We start from the raw sequence: 12,387 nt of genomic DNA on the forward strand, positions 1-12,387 counted from the left end.
GCATCGAGTGGCATTACAAGTACAGTAGAATGAACCACTGTTAATATTACACTCATTTACTCTTCAACAGCTTTGTTGAAGAGTTAAAAAAGAATTAAAAAGAAAAAAGTCCACATTGAAAACCAATGTTTAATTTGCCAACTATTCATCACAATATCATCAGGATGTATGCATACATGTATGTGTAATACTAGTATTACCCATTTTCCATGATTCTGATTTGCCCTCAGAACAATCACAGCTTACAAATGACAACAATTTTCTGAACAAAAAAATGCCTTATGTACACAGACATTTACAAGTCTACCAGCTAATAAACAGAAGAAATATAAAGAATGCAGAAAATGTTTTTAAATTTCAATGTGTACATGTTATTAAAGTTACATCCAATTTTTGAATTCATTTCTCAGGCATACTTTTCTGAAGCATCTAATACTAGTTGTATATATATAGATATCAGCAAACGTATCTCCCTTATATCCTACATTATGACTGGTCTGTACCCCTTACTGTGACTTCATCTCCCAGGTGCTAGATTAAAAGGCCACACCAATTTAATCATCTATTTTTTGAAGTAGGAAATGGAGTGGATAGCTAAAATAGGGCATTGTACATGATAGGGCTGCGTACCTAAACGTAACATCAGGTACAGGTACTGGTACTGGTACAGAGGTTTAGGTACAGGTCCGGACCTGTTCCTGAACAATTTGACAAATTAACACGTGTTCTTCACTTTTTCAATCATGACACAGAAACAATAATAAAGTGTTGGAGGGAAGGGAAAATGACTGACCTCTGACCTGATTTGAGTTTGTTGACCAATCACAACCCTGGATCAGCCACACTCTCGCGATGTCTCGTGAGACTGAGGATCTCAAATCAATCGACGGTGTTTACGTCTTTTCCAGTGCTAATTTTTCGTCTTTGTGGTAGGATTTACCTATCTTTAGTCATATACATGGTGTAAACTAGCTATTTCGGTATATACTCGTTACTTCATGGTCCGGTATTTTGGACCTGTACCGAAACGATTTTTACGGTATTGGACCGGTACAGTGTACCGGTCCGCAGCCCTAGTACATGACATGAATACATCAGGATAAAAGATGACCCAAAATCTTTATAACTTCTAATTAGTATCTCTAGTATCTAACCAGATATATTAACATATGATTATTGGAACATATTTGATGGAGTTAAGAACTAAGGTATCAAATTGGTGTGACCTGTTGTGCTTGTGCTTTTACTTGGGTTTGGTGATGGTGTTCCTGCAAGAAAGAGAGACAGGAGTTATATTTCAAAATAGAACAATGCTAAATCATAAATGTACTTTGAATGCTAATACCTTGCTGTCTATTGCTATTGAATTATGTGACTGACAGAAATGCATATGTCACAGACATGGTTGTACATTTATCAATGTCACTGTATTTTAATGTGTTGGTATTTTGTGATAAACCAACTTTTATTTTATAGATTTTATGCAAGACTGACTATGCTAATCTACATTTTATGCTACTTTTAGGTACAATATATATTTTATTTCAAGCCACCCAAAATAAAGAATGCTGCTATCAGTACTCGTAATTCTGAACTGTACTTGCAGTCTGAATTCCCTTGCTTCAGACTTACATCTGGTTCTTGCCTCCGCTGAGCACCACAAACGGGGAGGACGTCTCCTTCTGCTTCTCCTGCAGCTTGGCCAGCGTGTTCAGGGGCGTGTCGATGGAGCTCATCTTCTTCACCATCTGGACAACAACGTCGCAATGTTACAAAACCTACAGGCTTCAGTACTTCAACAGAAGTATCAGATATTAGTCACACTAGTATTCTTCTCTGTGTGTGTGTTGAGTTCAAGACAAGACCAAATAAAGGTAAATATTCTAGAACCTACAGCTGCAACATTGATAGGAAAGTTTTTCAAAGACAATTTATGCCATATCAAGAAGGCTTGCCATACAACCAAGTAAATGTTTGCCACAAATTACTTTGAGATTTCTTCAAAGGTATAGCTGAATTGTACATGAAAGAATGGGTAAGGCTGAAAGCAACTTTGAAATGAACTGCATGATTTGGAGAGTATAAAAGGTAGTGCTCAGTTCTAACATGCTGCAAACAAATGCTTGTTAATGTTCCATTTTTTACAAGACAGGTAAAGAGGCTACCTGAAGACGAGTAAGTTACGGACAGTACAGACCTCTTGTTCCATTAGTTTCTTCTGCCTTTTCTCCGTCTTCATCTTCCCAGAACCCTTCCCGTGGAATCTGTGAGACAGCTGCCGGAATGCCTGAAAAATACAGGGGGAACGTTTCCATCCATCATTGGCAACATTCCCTCAATATCAGGATATAGGATATACAATTTATATACACTATACATATAAAAACGTCCTTTTGGGGCTGTAAAAGTGTTCACTTCAGTACAACATACAAATAACCAATCCTCTCACAAATCAAAGGGTAATATTTTTCTGTACCTCCTTAGGGTTGAGCAGCCTGCCTGTCTCGTCGATGTACTCAATCTTCACATCAGGCCTGTACGTGTCCTTCTCCTTAAAGTCCACCACCGGCCCACGGTCGTAACGAGACTTTCTGTTGTCCTCAAACTCCCTAAAGATGGAGAACACAAGTATGAAGAGATGATAAAGGTTTCAAGGCACATTTGTTATTTAGATACAGCTGTTTACTGTCTGCAATGTCCTTTGGTCACACCTGTGGCAGATGCAGTTCTCACGACAAACATTGCCTACCAGACCGTCTTAGGATGCAATTCATTGCATGCTGCAACCAGCTGCAAGTTTGCCACCTTATGATCTAAGGTACAGTTTATCGTGGTCGGAGACTGTTCATACTTCTGTTTCAGGCACTACTCTGATAAGACTTTTCTGTGTCATGTTGCCAAAGTTAATGTGACATAACGGAATGACACGTGTTTCACTGAGTCTTTGGAATATGCAGACACTGACTCACCTGGACTTGTCTTCTATGGTGTAATTAGTCTCAGGAATGGACATTTTGGTGGTGATAGTGGCACCTTTCCTCCTGGTCTCAGTCTCCAGGTAACCTGGGTTTAGTCATAGAAAAAGAAAAATTCTGATATACATACAGAGGAAGCAGTCAGGCTGAGGGACAAGGACACTTATTTTGCCTAGATGGCACTATCTGCCTAGGCTGCTTTTTCTACAGACCTACAAAATTCATTAATCCAACATCAAGAAAATTTAAGGACACCTACTGAAGAATATTGATGAAAACAGACTGAAGTTTACCTTTCTTTCTTGCCAGACTGAGAGCTCCAGCCAAGCCTGTGTCCAGTGCAGGCTCCTCATCCAGGATATTGTGCAGGTGGTCCTCCTAGAGGTGGAAGGACGAACTGCATCAAGCCATATTCTAGAAATGCTCAAGAATACTCCACTAAAAATGACTAAGAAGGCATCTGAATATGACTCCACAGACAAAGTATCTGCATTCCAAAAGTAAGGCCTACTGAAACAGATTGTGTTAGATGTAAAATCTATATTATCATGGTACAAAATATCAACTTTGGTGCCTAGATAAGCTTATAGTTAGTGACAATGAATGATTGAGCAACTGATTATCAAGCACTTAGGATATAGAATTTTCTTCTTACACAACCAGTAAGGTTCTCACCTGCTTACGTTTCGATGTCTATCAGACACCTTCCTCAGAGCTTCTGACTGGAGTTCTGCAACTCGCCGCTATTTAACGCCAATGTAGGTGGCGCTTTTGCGGCGAGAATGCAATCCCAAACGTGGCTGAGCTTGTATCCCCCCTCGTCCCGGTAGCGGCGAGTTGCAGAACTCCAGTCAGAAGCTCTGAGGAAGGTGTCTGATAGACATCGAAACGTAAGCAGGTGAGAACCTTACTGGTTGTGTAAGAAGAAAATTCTATACCCTAAGTATCTTCCAACCTGATGAAATTATTTACCGTGATTATCAAGCACTTGCCCAGCACAAAGCATTTTACTAAAAATCCTATAAATGTCTGACTGTACCTCTGGCTGAGCCCCGTCGCTGTGATCAGGGTTGACATAGCTCCACCCTGTCCCCTCCTCATCCTCTCCTCTGTTCACATCCTCCTGCTCCAGGTCCTGTCATAAAACACACACGCATCAGGGCAACTCTGCTCAACCTCCATTCTTCTTGTACGGTCTATCCCCATCTTAACAGTGGTAACTATTCAAAATTTCCGTTCTATGTTAGAAGCACAACACTTAACTTATTACTGGGTATACAGAAATGTTACAAATGTCATTGGAAAAATTAAAAAAACCAATGCTCCCAAATACTGTAACATCTTTGCATCAAAGTTGTAGTGATAGCTGACTTAAAAATTTTTCAATGACTCAAAATTGAGTGTCCCTCAAACTCAAAGTAAAAGCTACAGCTTCAATTTTTTTCCAGTGCCATTTGTTATGGAAAAATTTACAACCAAGGTCTTTCATTTCATTCAATGTCCTCAAACTTCCTTCCTGCCAAGAATGCCCATCATGCTCTGAGCCTCTCACCATGAGATCCTCCTCATCCTCATCCCTGTTGCCTGACTGTCCGTAGGTGGGGATCTCTCCCAGCGTACGACAGAACTCTGACGTGGCGTTCAGCACGATGTGCTTCCCTAGAGCAGGCACAGCAGCTTCCTCCTCCTCATCATCATCATCCCTCTCCTGCTTGGGCAGCTGCTGCACAACCTCCAACACCTGCAGGGGGATGTAGGTCAGTCTACAACCCATAGGGGGAGCTGCTACACAGCACCATTGGCAAATAGCTATACTGATGTACAAGCATGCAAAATTGGATACATGACTTGAGCCATGAAGTACACAAGCTATGCACTGCACACATGTATACGGAAAGTGGAAAAAAAATACCTTGCCCATAAATACGTATACACATACAGTCAAACCTGTCCAAGCACTGTCACATCAGCAAAAGTCTAAATGAAACCCTCCCATATCAGCACCATTAACAAGCCCCACCTTGTCTGCCCCTGCCCGTCTCTCCTTCATCTGTTTCAGCTTGCGAGCCTTGCTGAGTGCGCGATGTAAGTCCTCCTCTGCCTCGTCATCCACTACTACAGGTTCCTCTGTCACCTCCGGACCTAGGATGGGAACTACAACAGGAGGACATTTATCAGTACAATAGGATACACAAGCATTTAGAGTACCTATTCAATTTAAATGCCTAGCCAACAACAGAGTGGCTACTCATGAATGGATAAACATGATATTTTTGTGGGTAGGCCTTGGAATAGGGAAGAAGTGATTAACTTATGGGACAGCATACGAGTTCAAGACACTTTCAAATTTCTTTATTGATTTCCATGTGGAATCTTCATGAAACTGCACTAAACATGCATCAGACACAAATGTTACACCAGCTTACCATCATCTATGTCCGGTAAGTCCACATCCATGTCCACCAGCTCCAGACCTGGGATCTCTTGGGATTCCTGTCTCCTACATGTCACAGACAGAAAATCACATCAGGAGTGCTGCAGACATGCTATTAACATATCCTATAAATTCTGTTACCAGTTATCAAATATAGCTGTAATCAATTTATTATTTTTCCAGCTCATTTTTGTCTATCAGTATCTCAAAAACAATGTGAATATCAGTCAAACACTGCTACTGACACCTCACACACTATGATAACTCCAATTCTTCAACCATGTCTATTTTGTTCCCACCATATAAGGTTTGAGAAAAACAGACTGTGACCTTGACCCAGGTTCTTCATCGTCCAGAGGCAGCAGGTCGTCAGCCTTCACCACTCGCTTCCGCCGGATCTTCTTCACTTTCCTCTTCCTCTTCTGGAACTTTGCCTCCATCTCAGTCTGTTGGAAACAAGTACATGTAGCACTATTCACTACACCTTTCACTAGTAATAATATTTGAATACATCAATTTTATTCTATTTTTACATTGACCCTTCAGAGCAAAGGTAAAATTCAAAAGTACAAAAGATTAGGCACTACTTTCTGCAAAAAAACAAGCTGACAACGAGGACTGAGATGAGACACATTCCAAACTGAAACAAATCCCATGTCCCCACCTGTGTGAAATACTCGGAGGCGAGTGTCGGTGCAGCCAGGTTGAGGGACTGGCTCTGTTTGCGCAGCTCTTCTCTGATAGCCTGTAGCCGTCTTTCTGACTCCAGGTCCACATCTCCCCGGGCATCTACAGTAGAATCAGGAACACAGGAATCAGGAATTACAAAATGTTTACAACACTGAGGATCTTTCTGGAAGCATGATGGGGTAGCAGAAAGGCTATCTTAGAGTTATCAAGAACAATAACTGATTAAAGTAAAGTAACTTTACTCCTTGATTTTCGTACAGGTGAAACATACCTTGTACAGAAGAAGTCAGGGATGTACTTACCTAGAGTGAATGATGACTTCTTCTCTCCATCTATTTCCTCATTATACTTGTCAAGAATATCCTTTGGTTTGAACTGGAAGTAAGGAACACATGGTACTGATATTTCATACTGTTAATTTAAACAGTCAAAAACACAGTTAAACAGTCAAAAGTCATGTAAAACTGCACATGCCAGTATCACCCAGAGGAAGGGACTAAGAAGCAAGGTGCAAGGTCATATGGAAGCCTTGGATGAGTCAAAAATTTTCAGCACAAACAAAATACACTTGTACAAGTCTCACCACTCCAAACTCATCCATCTCGCCTTCATCATAAGGTTTGTAGTCAGGTTTCTTCTTCTTCGCCTCAACGTTCTTCACTGCTTTCTCCTTCTCAAGGAGGTTATAGTTCATCAAGACATCATCTTCAGTGTCCAGAACACCTTTCAATTAAAACAATTCAAGATGAGAACAATGTTATGGTGTAGTGAAACTATGAACTTTTCTGTCATCTATTCTAACAACTATGTCATTTATTTCTACTACATCGAATCTCACTGCATTTATGCCATGTGCACCAAGAACAGACTTTCCATTCATCCAACTTTCAGTTCAGTATTATTTTCTTATACTAGCACTTCAGGACTACCATTTTAATAAATTGACCAAAACAAATGACTTTGAGTCAACAGTACCTTTGTCCTTGAGTGTCAGGATAACACTCTGTCCTTCTAAGAAAGATTCCTCTGAATGCTCTACTGTCATGCCGGCCAAGTCTCTGGCTGAGTAAGTCTACATCAGACATGTGGAAGAAATAGTCAACACTTAGTATGGATTCACACATTGATATCAAAAGTGTTCATAATGGGACAATGTAACACATAAAAATCTAAACATTGCTGCTGAAATAAAATATTAGTACTACAGGAGATAAGGAATGATAAGGACAAAAGGAAATGAATTTAAAAACTGAAGAACAGCAACAGAAATATCAGCAAACCCTGACTGTTCTAAAGACAAATAAAGCCAGAGGAATACTAACCTTAGGTTTGTTGACTCCCAACTCTTCCTCCACCAGATTACCGATCCCAAACTCTTCATCCATCTCTTCCAGCATCCTGGCCTGGAATTCATTCACAACACTGTTTAGTTGGTTGTAATTAGTAACTTTCCAAAAATGCCCCTAACTAAATGTCAATATATTACATGTATAATCCATTTTGGCTGTGCCTGACTCTTCTTTATTTGGTGCCAAAGGTTACTTTAGCAGAGTGAAGTTTACCATTATGTCATATGCAGAAATAAAAGCTGTTAAATGTCTAAGTTTACCCTCTTTGCTGCCTTCTCCTTCTCAATCTGGAGCTTGCGGCTCCGCTCCACCCAGGCTGTCACATCATCCAACTCATCATCATCACCCAGGGCCTTCACCTTCCTGTGTTTCACAAAACAGCAGACATTTTAACAACAGATTCTGCATAGAAAGTAACATTTCCTCTACTTTCAATGATGTAGCATTAAAAAGCCTTGCTCAACAATGATACTTTCTTGTGTCATAAACAAAAAGATGTATTCATTTTAGTCAAAAACTTCATGCAACTATCAGTATACTAACTAAAATCTACCAGTCTGCTGACCCTAATTTCTTGTTCATCTCTCTCTTCTCCCTCATGGCTTTCATCTTCTCTCGCAGCTCCTCTGCTTTCTTCTTCTCGCCCAGGTTGATGGCAGGTGCGTGGACATCCTCTTTGTTCTCTGTTTTCTCCTCCTCAGCTAAACATAGGAGATTACGATGCACACATCTGCCACAGTACATATTTATCAAGAGCTGAAGTTTTGAATCAAACAAAAAAACTAATACTTTGCTGTATGTCAGGAAATAACCACATTGAGATATTTTTCCTGCATTATTTTCCCCAGTCAATTTCAAATACAAATGTGAAAAAGTAGCAGACAAACCTGAAACTACGGCATCTGCAACATCCAATGGTTTTAGGCCCAGCTTTGCTCTCAGTTTACTGTAACAAAGATATACATACATGTATACGTTCTACAGTACCAGAAATAAGAATTACAAAAATGTACTATGATTACACTTGCCACAGGAAAAAATATTCAAACACCAGCATATTGCACGGTCTTAGCAATGATCAACATTCTGCATTGTAATGTGTTTATATAAATCAAGTCATTGGATTTTATTGGTTCTCAAGTCTCAACACATTGCACCACTAGATTCCTGCTTTGTTACAGTACTAGTAATATATGCAAAGCTATCCCCAGTATTAAATTTGCTCCTTACTTTGTCTCCTCAATGCTGAGTGCACTGTCTCCCCCTGCTCCTGCTCCTGATGTGGATGGTACTGGCTCATCTGGGAAGGGGAAACAAACGTTTTATACAGAGAGCACTGAGCAAAACAGCAATGTGATCATAGAATTTCTCACAACAATGACTCATTGGACATACAAAACATGAATACACCTTAAATTATGAAAACTCTCTTTAAAATATAGATTAAATGTCCAGGTCAAATGTCCTTTGATATTAACGTTTTGGCTCTTGTTCTATTATGCAATATTATTATTATATTATTATGCAATACCTTTCATCTATATATAGCAATATTCTTAGTTCCTCGCACTAATTTAGAGTTGCAAGGACGGAATTCCACGGTAGCATTGTTGATAATAGCTATGGTACATTTTAAAAGCATATCAAATGTTTACATATTTCATGGGGCGGTTTCATGCCCCCCTCCCCCACTATACCTGTAGTTGCCCCCCCTCCCCCCAAATTTTGACAGGAATACTTACCATCATCCTGTGGCTCTGTTTTCACTCTTACTTCTTCCGATTCCCTGTGTTTCTTCTTCCTCTCCTTCCCATCCCTGTCCCGCTTACGCTCCCTGTGCCTCTCCTTGTCCCGTTTTCTCTCCTTAGATCGCGATCTCGATCGAGATCTGGATTTTTCTTTCTTTTCACGCTTCCTCTCTCTTGACCTAGATCTTGAGCGATCTTTGTCCTTCTTTCTCTTTCTGGACTCCCTCTCGAGTTCCTTATCCTTCTCTCTGTCCTTGTCTTTCTCCTTATGCTTCTTAGAAGACCCCATATCTCGGACAAATTGACGAAAACTGCAGAGTTTTAGCAAATTTACTCCCACTTTGCCGAACGCAAGTGCGACGTGAATTACAAATATATAGCTTATGATTCCGATACAGATTCAAAGGCTGCTGTAGTACTAGTAGTTGAAAAAAGTGCTTTATCAAATTTTTAGAAGATATTGATATAAATAGAATAGCATATTGTGTTTTTACATAACTTAAGCTATTTATATGCAAAACTTCAACTTTGTGACATTCCAAGTAAAGTTTAGCTTCCAGGCTTTTATTTGAACGAATAAAGTGCTATGTTCTGTATGGAATACCCCAGTGGACCATAACACTAGCTTGTGGGTAACGTTACTAGTCATTTTATTGTGCTATCGTTGCACATGAAGTTGCAACATATTTTGCATTTTTTTGGAATCAAATTTTTAAACGATGATATATGGCAAGCGAGAAAGCTTTTTGACACTTCCATATTTTATGTAATTAATGTTATAGTTGTTATTGACCCGTCTATAAATGGTCTCGTCCACTACCATATATTGCGGTTCTTTCATTTAGATATTTCAGTCTGAGTAGTGAACTGGGACACTTCTGACGAATGCACACTGGTCTGGCAAAGACTCTACATCGTAACTGCTTTCCCCTCACATACACAAGACAAGATTGATATCAAGGGTAAGTGTTAGGGTGAGTTTTCTAAGCCGCGAAGCAAACTTTGCTGGAATCGACCTGGGGAACTCATGATGAGAAAAGTGTTTGATGATCTTTGATTTGGCCCCAGTGGCAGACGTGACGATGGTGTGTTTATGTTCCCTTTTGCGGAGAGAACGACGCAGGGGGCGTTAACTGCCAGAAGTACCACAGTTCAGGCACTGTGCAGCTGTAGACGTAGCTAGTTGGACTAGTGGGATGATTATGATTATTTAAACAAATATGCTGCATGATTAAAAAAAAAAAACTTAAGAAAGCTGAAATACTTTCAAGAGTTTTAACCATCTTATTTCATGTCCTCACAATTCAAGGAAGGTTTATCACACATCAGTTGTTTTCTAGCCTGGTATCCAGCCTTGTTAGCTTTTGTCCGCTACCCAAGATCTGCTCGGACTAAGGCTAACAAGGCTGGATACCAGGCTAGTTGTTTTCCCCTCCACACCTTCATGGTAAAAATATGAAATTGATATATCTAGTCTGATGTATACTATATAATACTGCTAATCATGAATATGTCACAACTGCCATCAGCTCTTATGATTTAGAGCCTGATGACAATAGTGAAACAAAGCACCATTTGATTTACTGCATACGCAATTTTACAACGAAAGGTTCATAGTAAACATTACTCTGATTTATTTCAAATTTCCATGTGTGATTATATGAGGGTCTGCATGCCCTTTTTCGTTAACCGTTATGGGCTATTTTAATTTACCGTTAATCGTTGCCGACCCGCTCTAATTCAACGTTAAGCGTTATCAGTATATTCATCGTGAAGCGTTATTGGTCGTTTTAATTCAACGTAAAACGTTATTTGTCATCCTAAATTCAGCGTTAAGCGTTAATGAATAATTCTTCGTAACGCCTAATTTTGCATTTCAAAGTGCAGGAAAATGCGTCATTGAAGGTTTAAAAATGCAAAATTTCCCGGACCCCCCTACATTGCTCGCGCCTTTGGCGCTCGACTCGCGCTTCTGCGCTCGGTCCCTTCGGCTCTAGCCAGAACCAGCTTTCCCGTCAATTTCCGAAAGTTTGCGGAGTTACAGAATTTTTTTAACGAATCCGTCAACCTTGACAGGCAAATTAACAAAAATCTTGAGTAAAATATGAAAACATCAGAAGGACCGACAAACACTCTCAACACCATGATTTGCCTCTCAAAATACGGGAAATTGCGTTTTTGAAGGCTTAAAAATCCTAAATTTTCCCCCTAGATTAATCCATCGGTAAAACTGGGCAGACTGAAAAAATACAAGCTGACCGACGTCGACTCGGACTCCCCTTTATTTGTTGACGGACTCGGGGACCAGGGCAGGTGGGAAACACAGGGAACACATACCTTTAATGCATGCTTCATTACATGTAAGGTATACGTAATTTTGTCAGTGATCACCTTTTCTCACAAAGCGAGATACCAAATCCAGTGCAGCTCGAAAAAAAAGCCTGTCAATTTACCGTTAAGCGTTGCTGACCGTCCTGAATTTACCGTTAAGCGTTATCGGCCCTGCTGAATTTACCGTTAACCGTTGCCAGGACCCCCCCATGCAGACCCTCTTTGATGTGGCAAATTGACGTTATCTTAGAAGGAAAATAAACAAACCCAAGATCGTCTGCAAAGAGCACGACAATATTTGGCCTCTTCTGCATCTGGCTGCATGTAAAGGGTGTGATCATCAAAAAAACAAGCAGCACCAGCCTGCTGAGAACGAGAGACAGGTTTCCTGTCTTCCCAGTGGCAGCCATGTTTGTTGTCGTCTGCTGAAGCTAAGGTCAATGACCTCAAAAAACCGAGCCCTGGACTATCCCACTGGAGTCAAGGGGGACTCGATATCTACTAGTAACCTCTCAGCAGCGACACAGGCGGAAGTTACTTGAATGGCAGTCAAGTTGTTTTTACATGCTGGTTGTCCCTGTACATGCATTTTGAAGGGAAACTGCTGGAAGGCCGAAATCAATTCACAGGACCGATAATTTTCCTCCTTGCCTTGATCTTTGTTGAAGCCACACCAATTTAGTCTGAGCTCTCAATTTTTTGCTGGAAAATACAACAGGCAGGTGAAATAATGATCAATCATAAACTAAAAGGCAACCCATGAATTCTCTAAAATTCCAAAAATTCACTAAATAACAGCACCACTAAAAACAACCCACAATTGATTTGCATCACTTTTCTTTATTCTTACTTTACTTTAT

The 12,387-nt window shown here is 40.1% G+C and overlaps 1 protein-coding gene across 2 annotated transcripts in view; it reads right to left on the minus strand.

The window, feature by feature from the left end:
- Window positions 1–902: 902 nt before the first annotated feature.
- Window positions 903–12,387, minus strand: part of LOC109465715 (U4/U6.U5 tri-snRNP-associated protein 1-like) — a 14,684-nt gene continuing 3,199 nt past the window's right edge. Inside the window, exons 2-22 of one of the 2 annotated variants that reach the window (XM_019763098.1) lie at window positions 9,191–9,487; window positions 8,679–8,748; window positions 8,336–8,394; window positions 8,014–8,149; window positions 7,709–7,811; window positions 7,422–7,502; window positions 7,075–7,171; window positions 6,683–6,822; window positions 6,402–6,474; window positions 6,074–6,198; window positions 5,740–5,855; window positions 5,402–5,475; window positions 4,996–5,129; window positions 4,528–4,716; window positions 4,015–4,110; window positions 3,269–3,353; window positions 2,970–3,063; window positions 2,477–2,609; window positions 2,198–2,287; window positions 1,633–1,748; window positions 903–1,268 (exon numbers count right to left, since the gene is read on the minus strand). In XM_019763098.1, coding sequence (XP_019618657.1) covers window positions 1,244–1,268; window positions 1,633–1,748; window positions 2,198–2,287; window positions 2,477–2,609; window positions 2,970–3,063; window positions 3,269–3,353; window positions 4,015–4,110; window positions 4,528–4,716; window positions 4,996–5,129; window positions 5,402–5,475; window positions 5,740–5,855; window positions 6,074–6,198; window positions 6,402–6,474; window positions 6,683–6,822; window positions 7,075–7,171; window positions 7,422–7,502; window positions 7,709–7,811; window positions 8,014–8,149; window positions 8,336–8,394; window positions 8,679–8,748; window positions 9,191–9,485 — 2,331 coding nt within the window. In that variant the 5' untranslated portion in view covers window positions 9,486–9,487 and the 3' untranslated portion in view covers window positions 903–1,243. Of the gene's footprint in view, window positions 1,269–1,632; window positions 1,749–2,197; window positions 2,288–2,476; window positions 2,610–2,969; window positions 3,064–3,268; window positions 3,354–4,014; window positions 4,111–4,527; window positions 4,717–4,995; window positions 5,130–5,401; window positions 5,476–5,739; window positions 5,856–6,073; window positions 6,199–6,401; window positions 6,475–6,682; window positions 6,823–7,074; window positions 7,172–7,421; window positions 7,503–7,708; window positions 7,812–8,013; window positions 8,150–8,335; window positions 8,395–8,678; window positions 8,749–9,190; window positions 9,585–12,387 lie in introns of those variants that run through there. The other variant, XM_019763097.1, reaches the window with a different exon arrangement.

Source organism: Branchiostoma belcheri, unplaced genomic scaffold (assembly GCF_001625305.1).
Source record: "Branchiostoma belcheri isolate BF01 breed outbred unplaced genomic scaffold, Haploidv18h27 scaffold157, whole genome shotgun sequence".
NCBI lineage: Eukaryota > Metazoa > Chordata > Leptocardii > Amphioxiformes > Branchiostomatidae > Branchiostoma > Branchiostoma belcheri.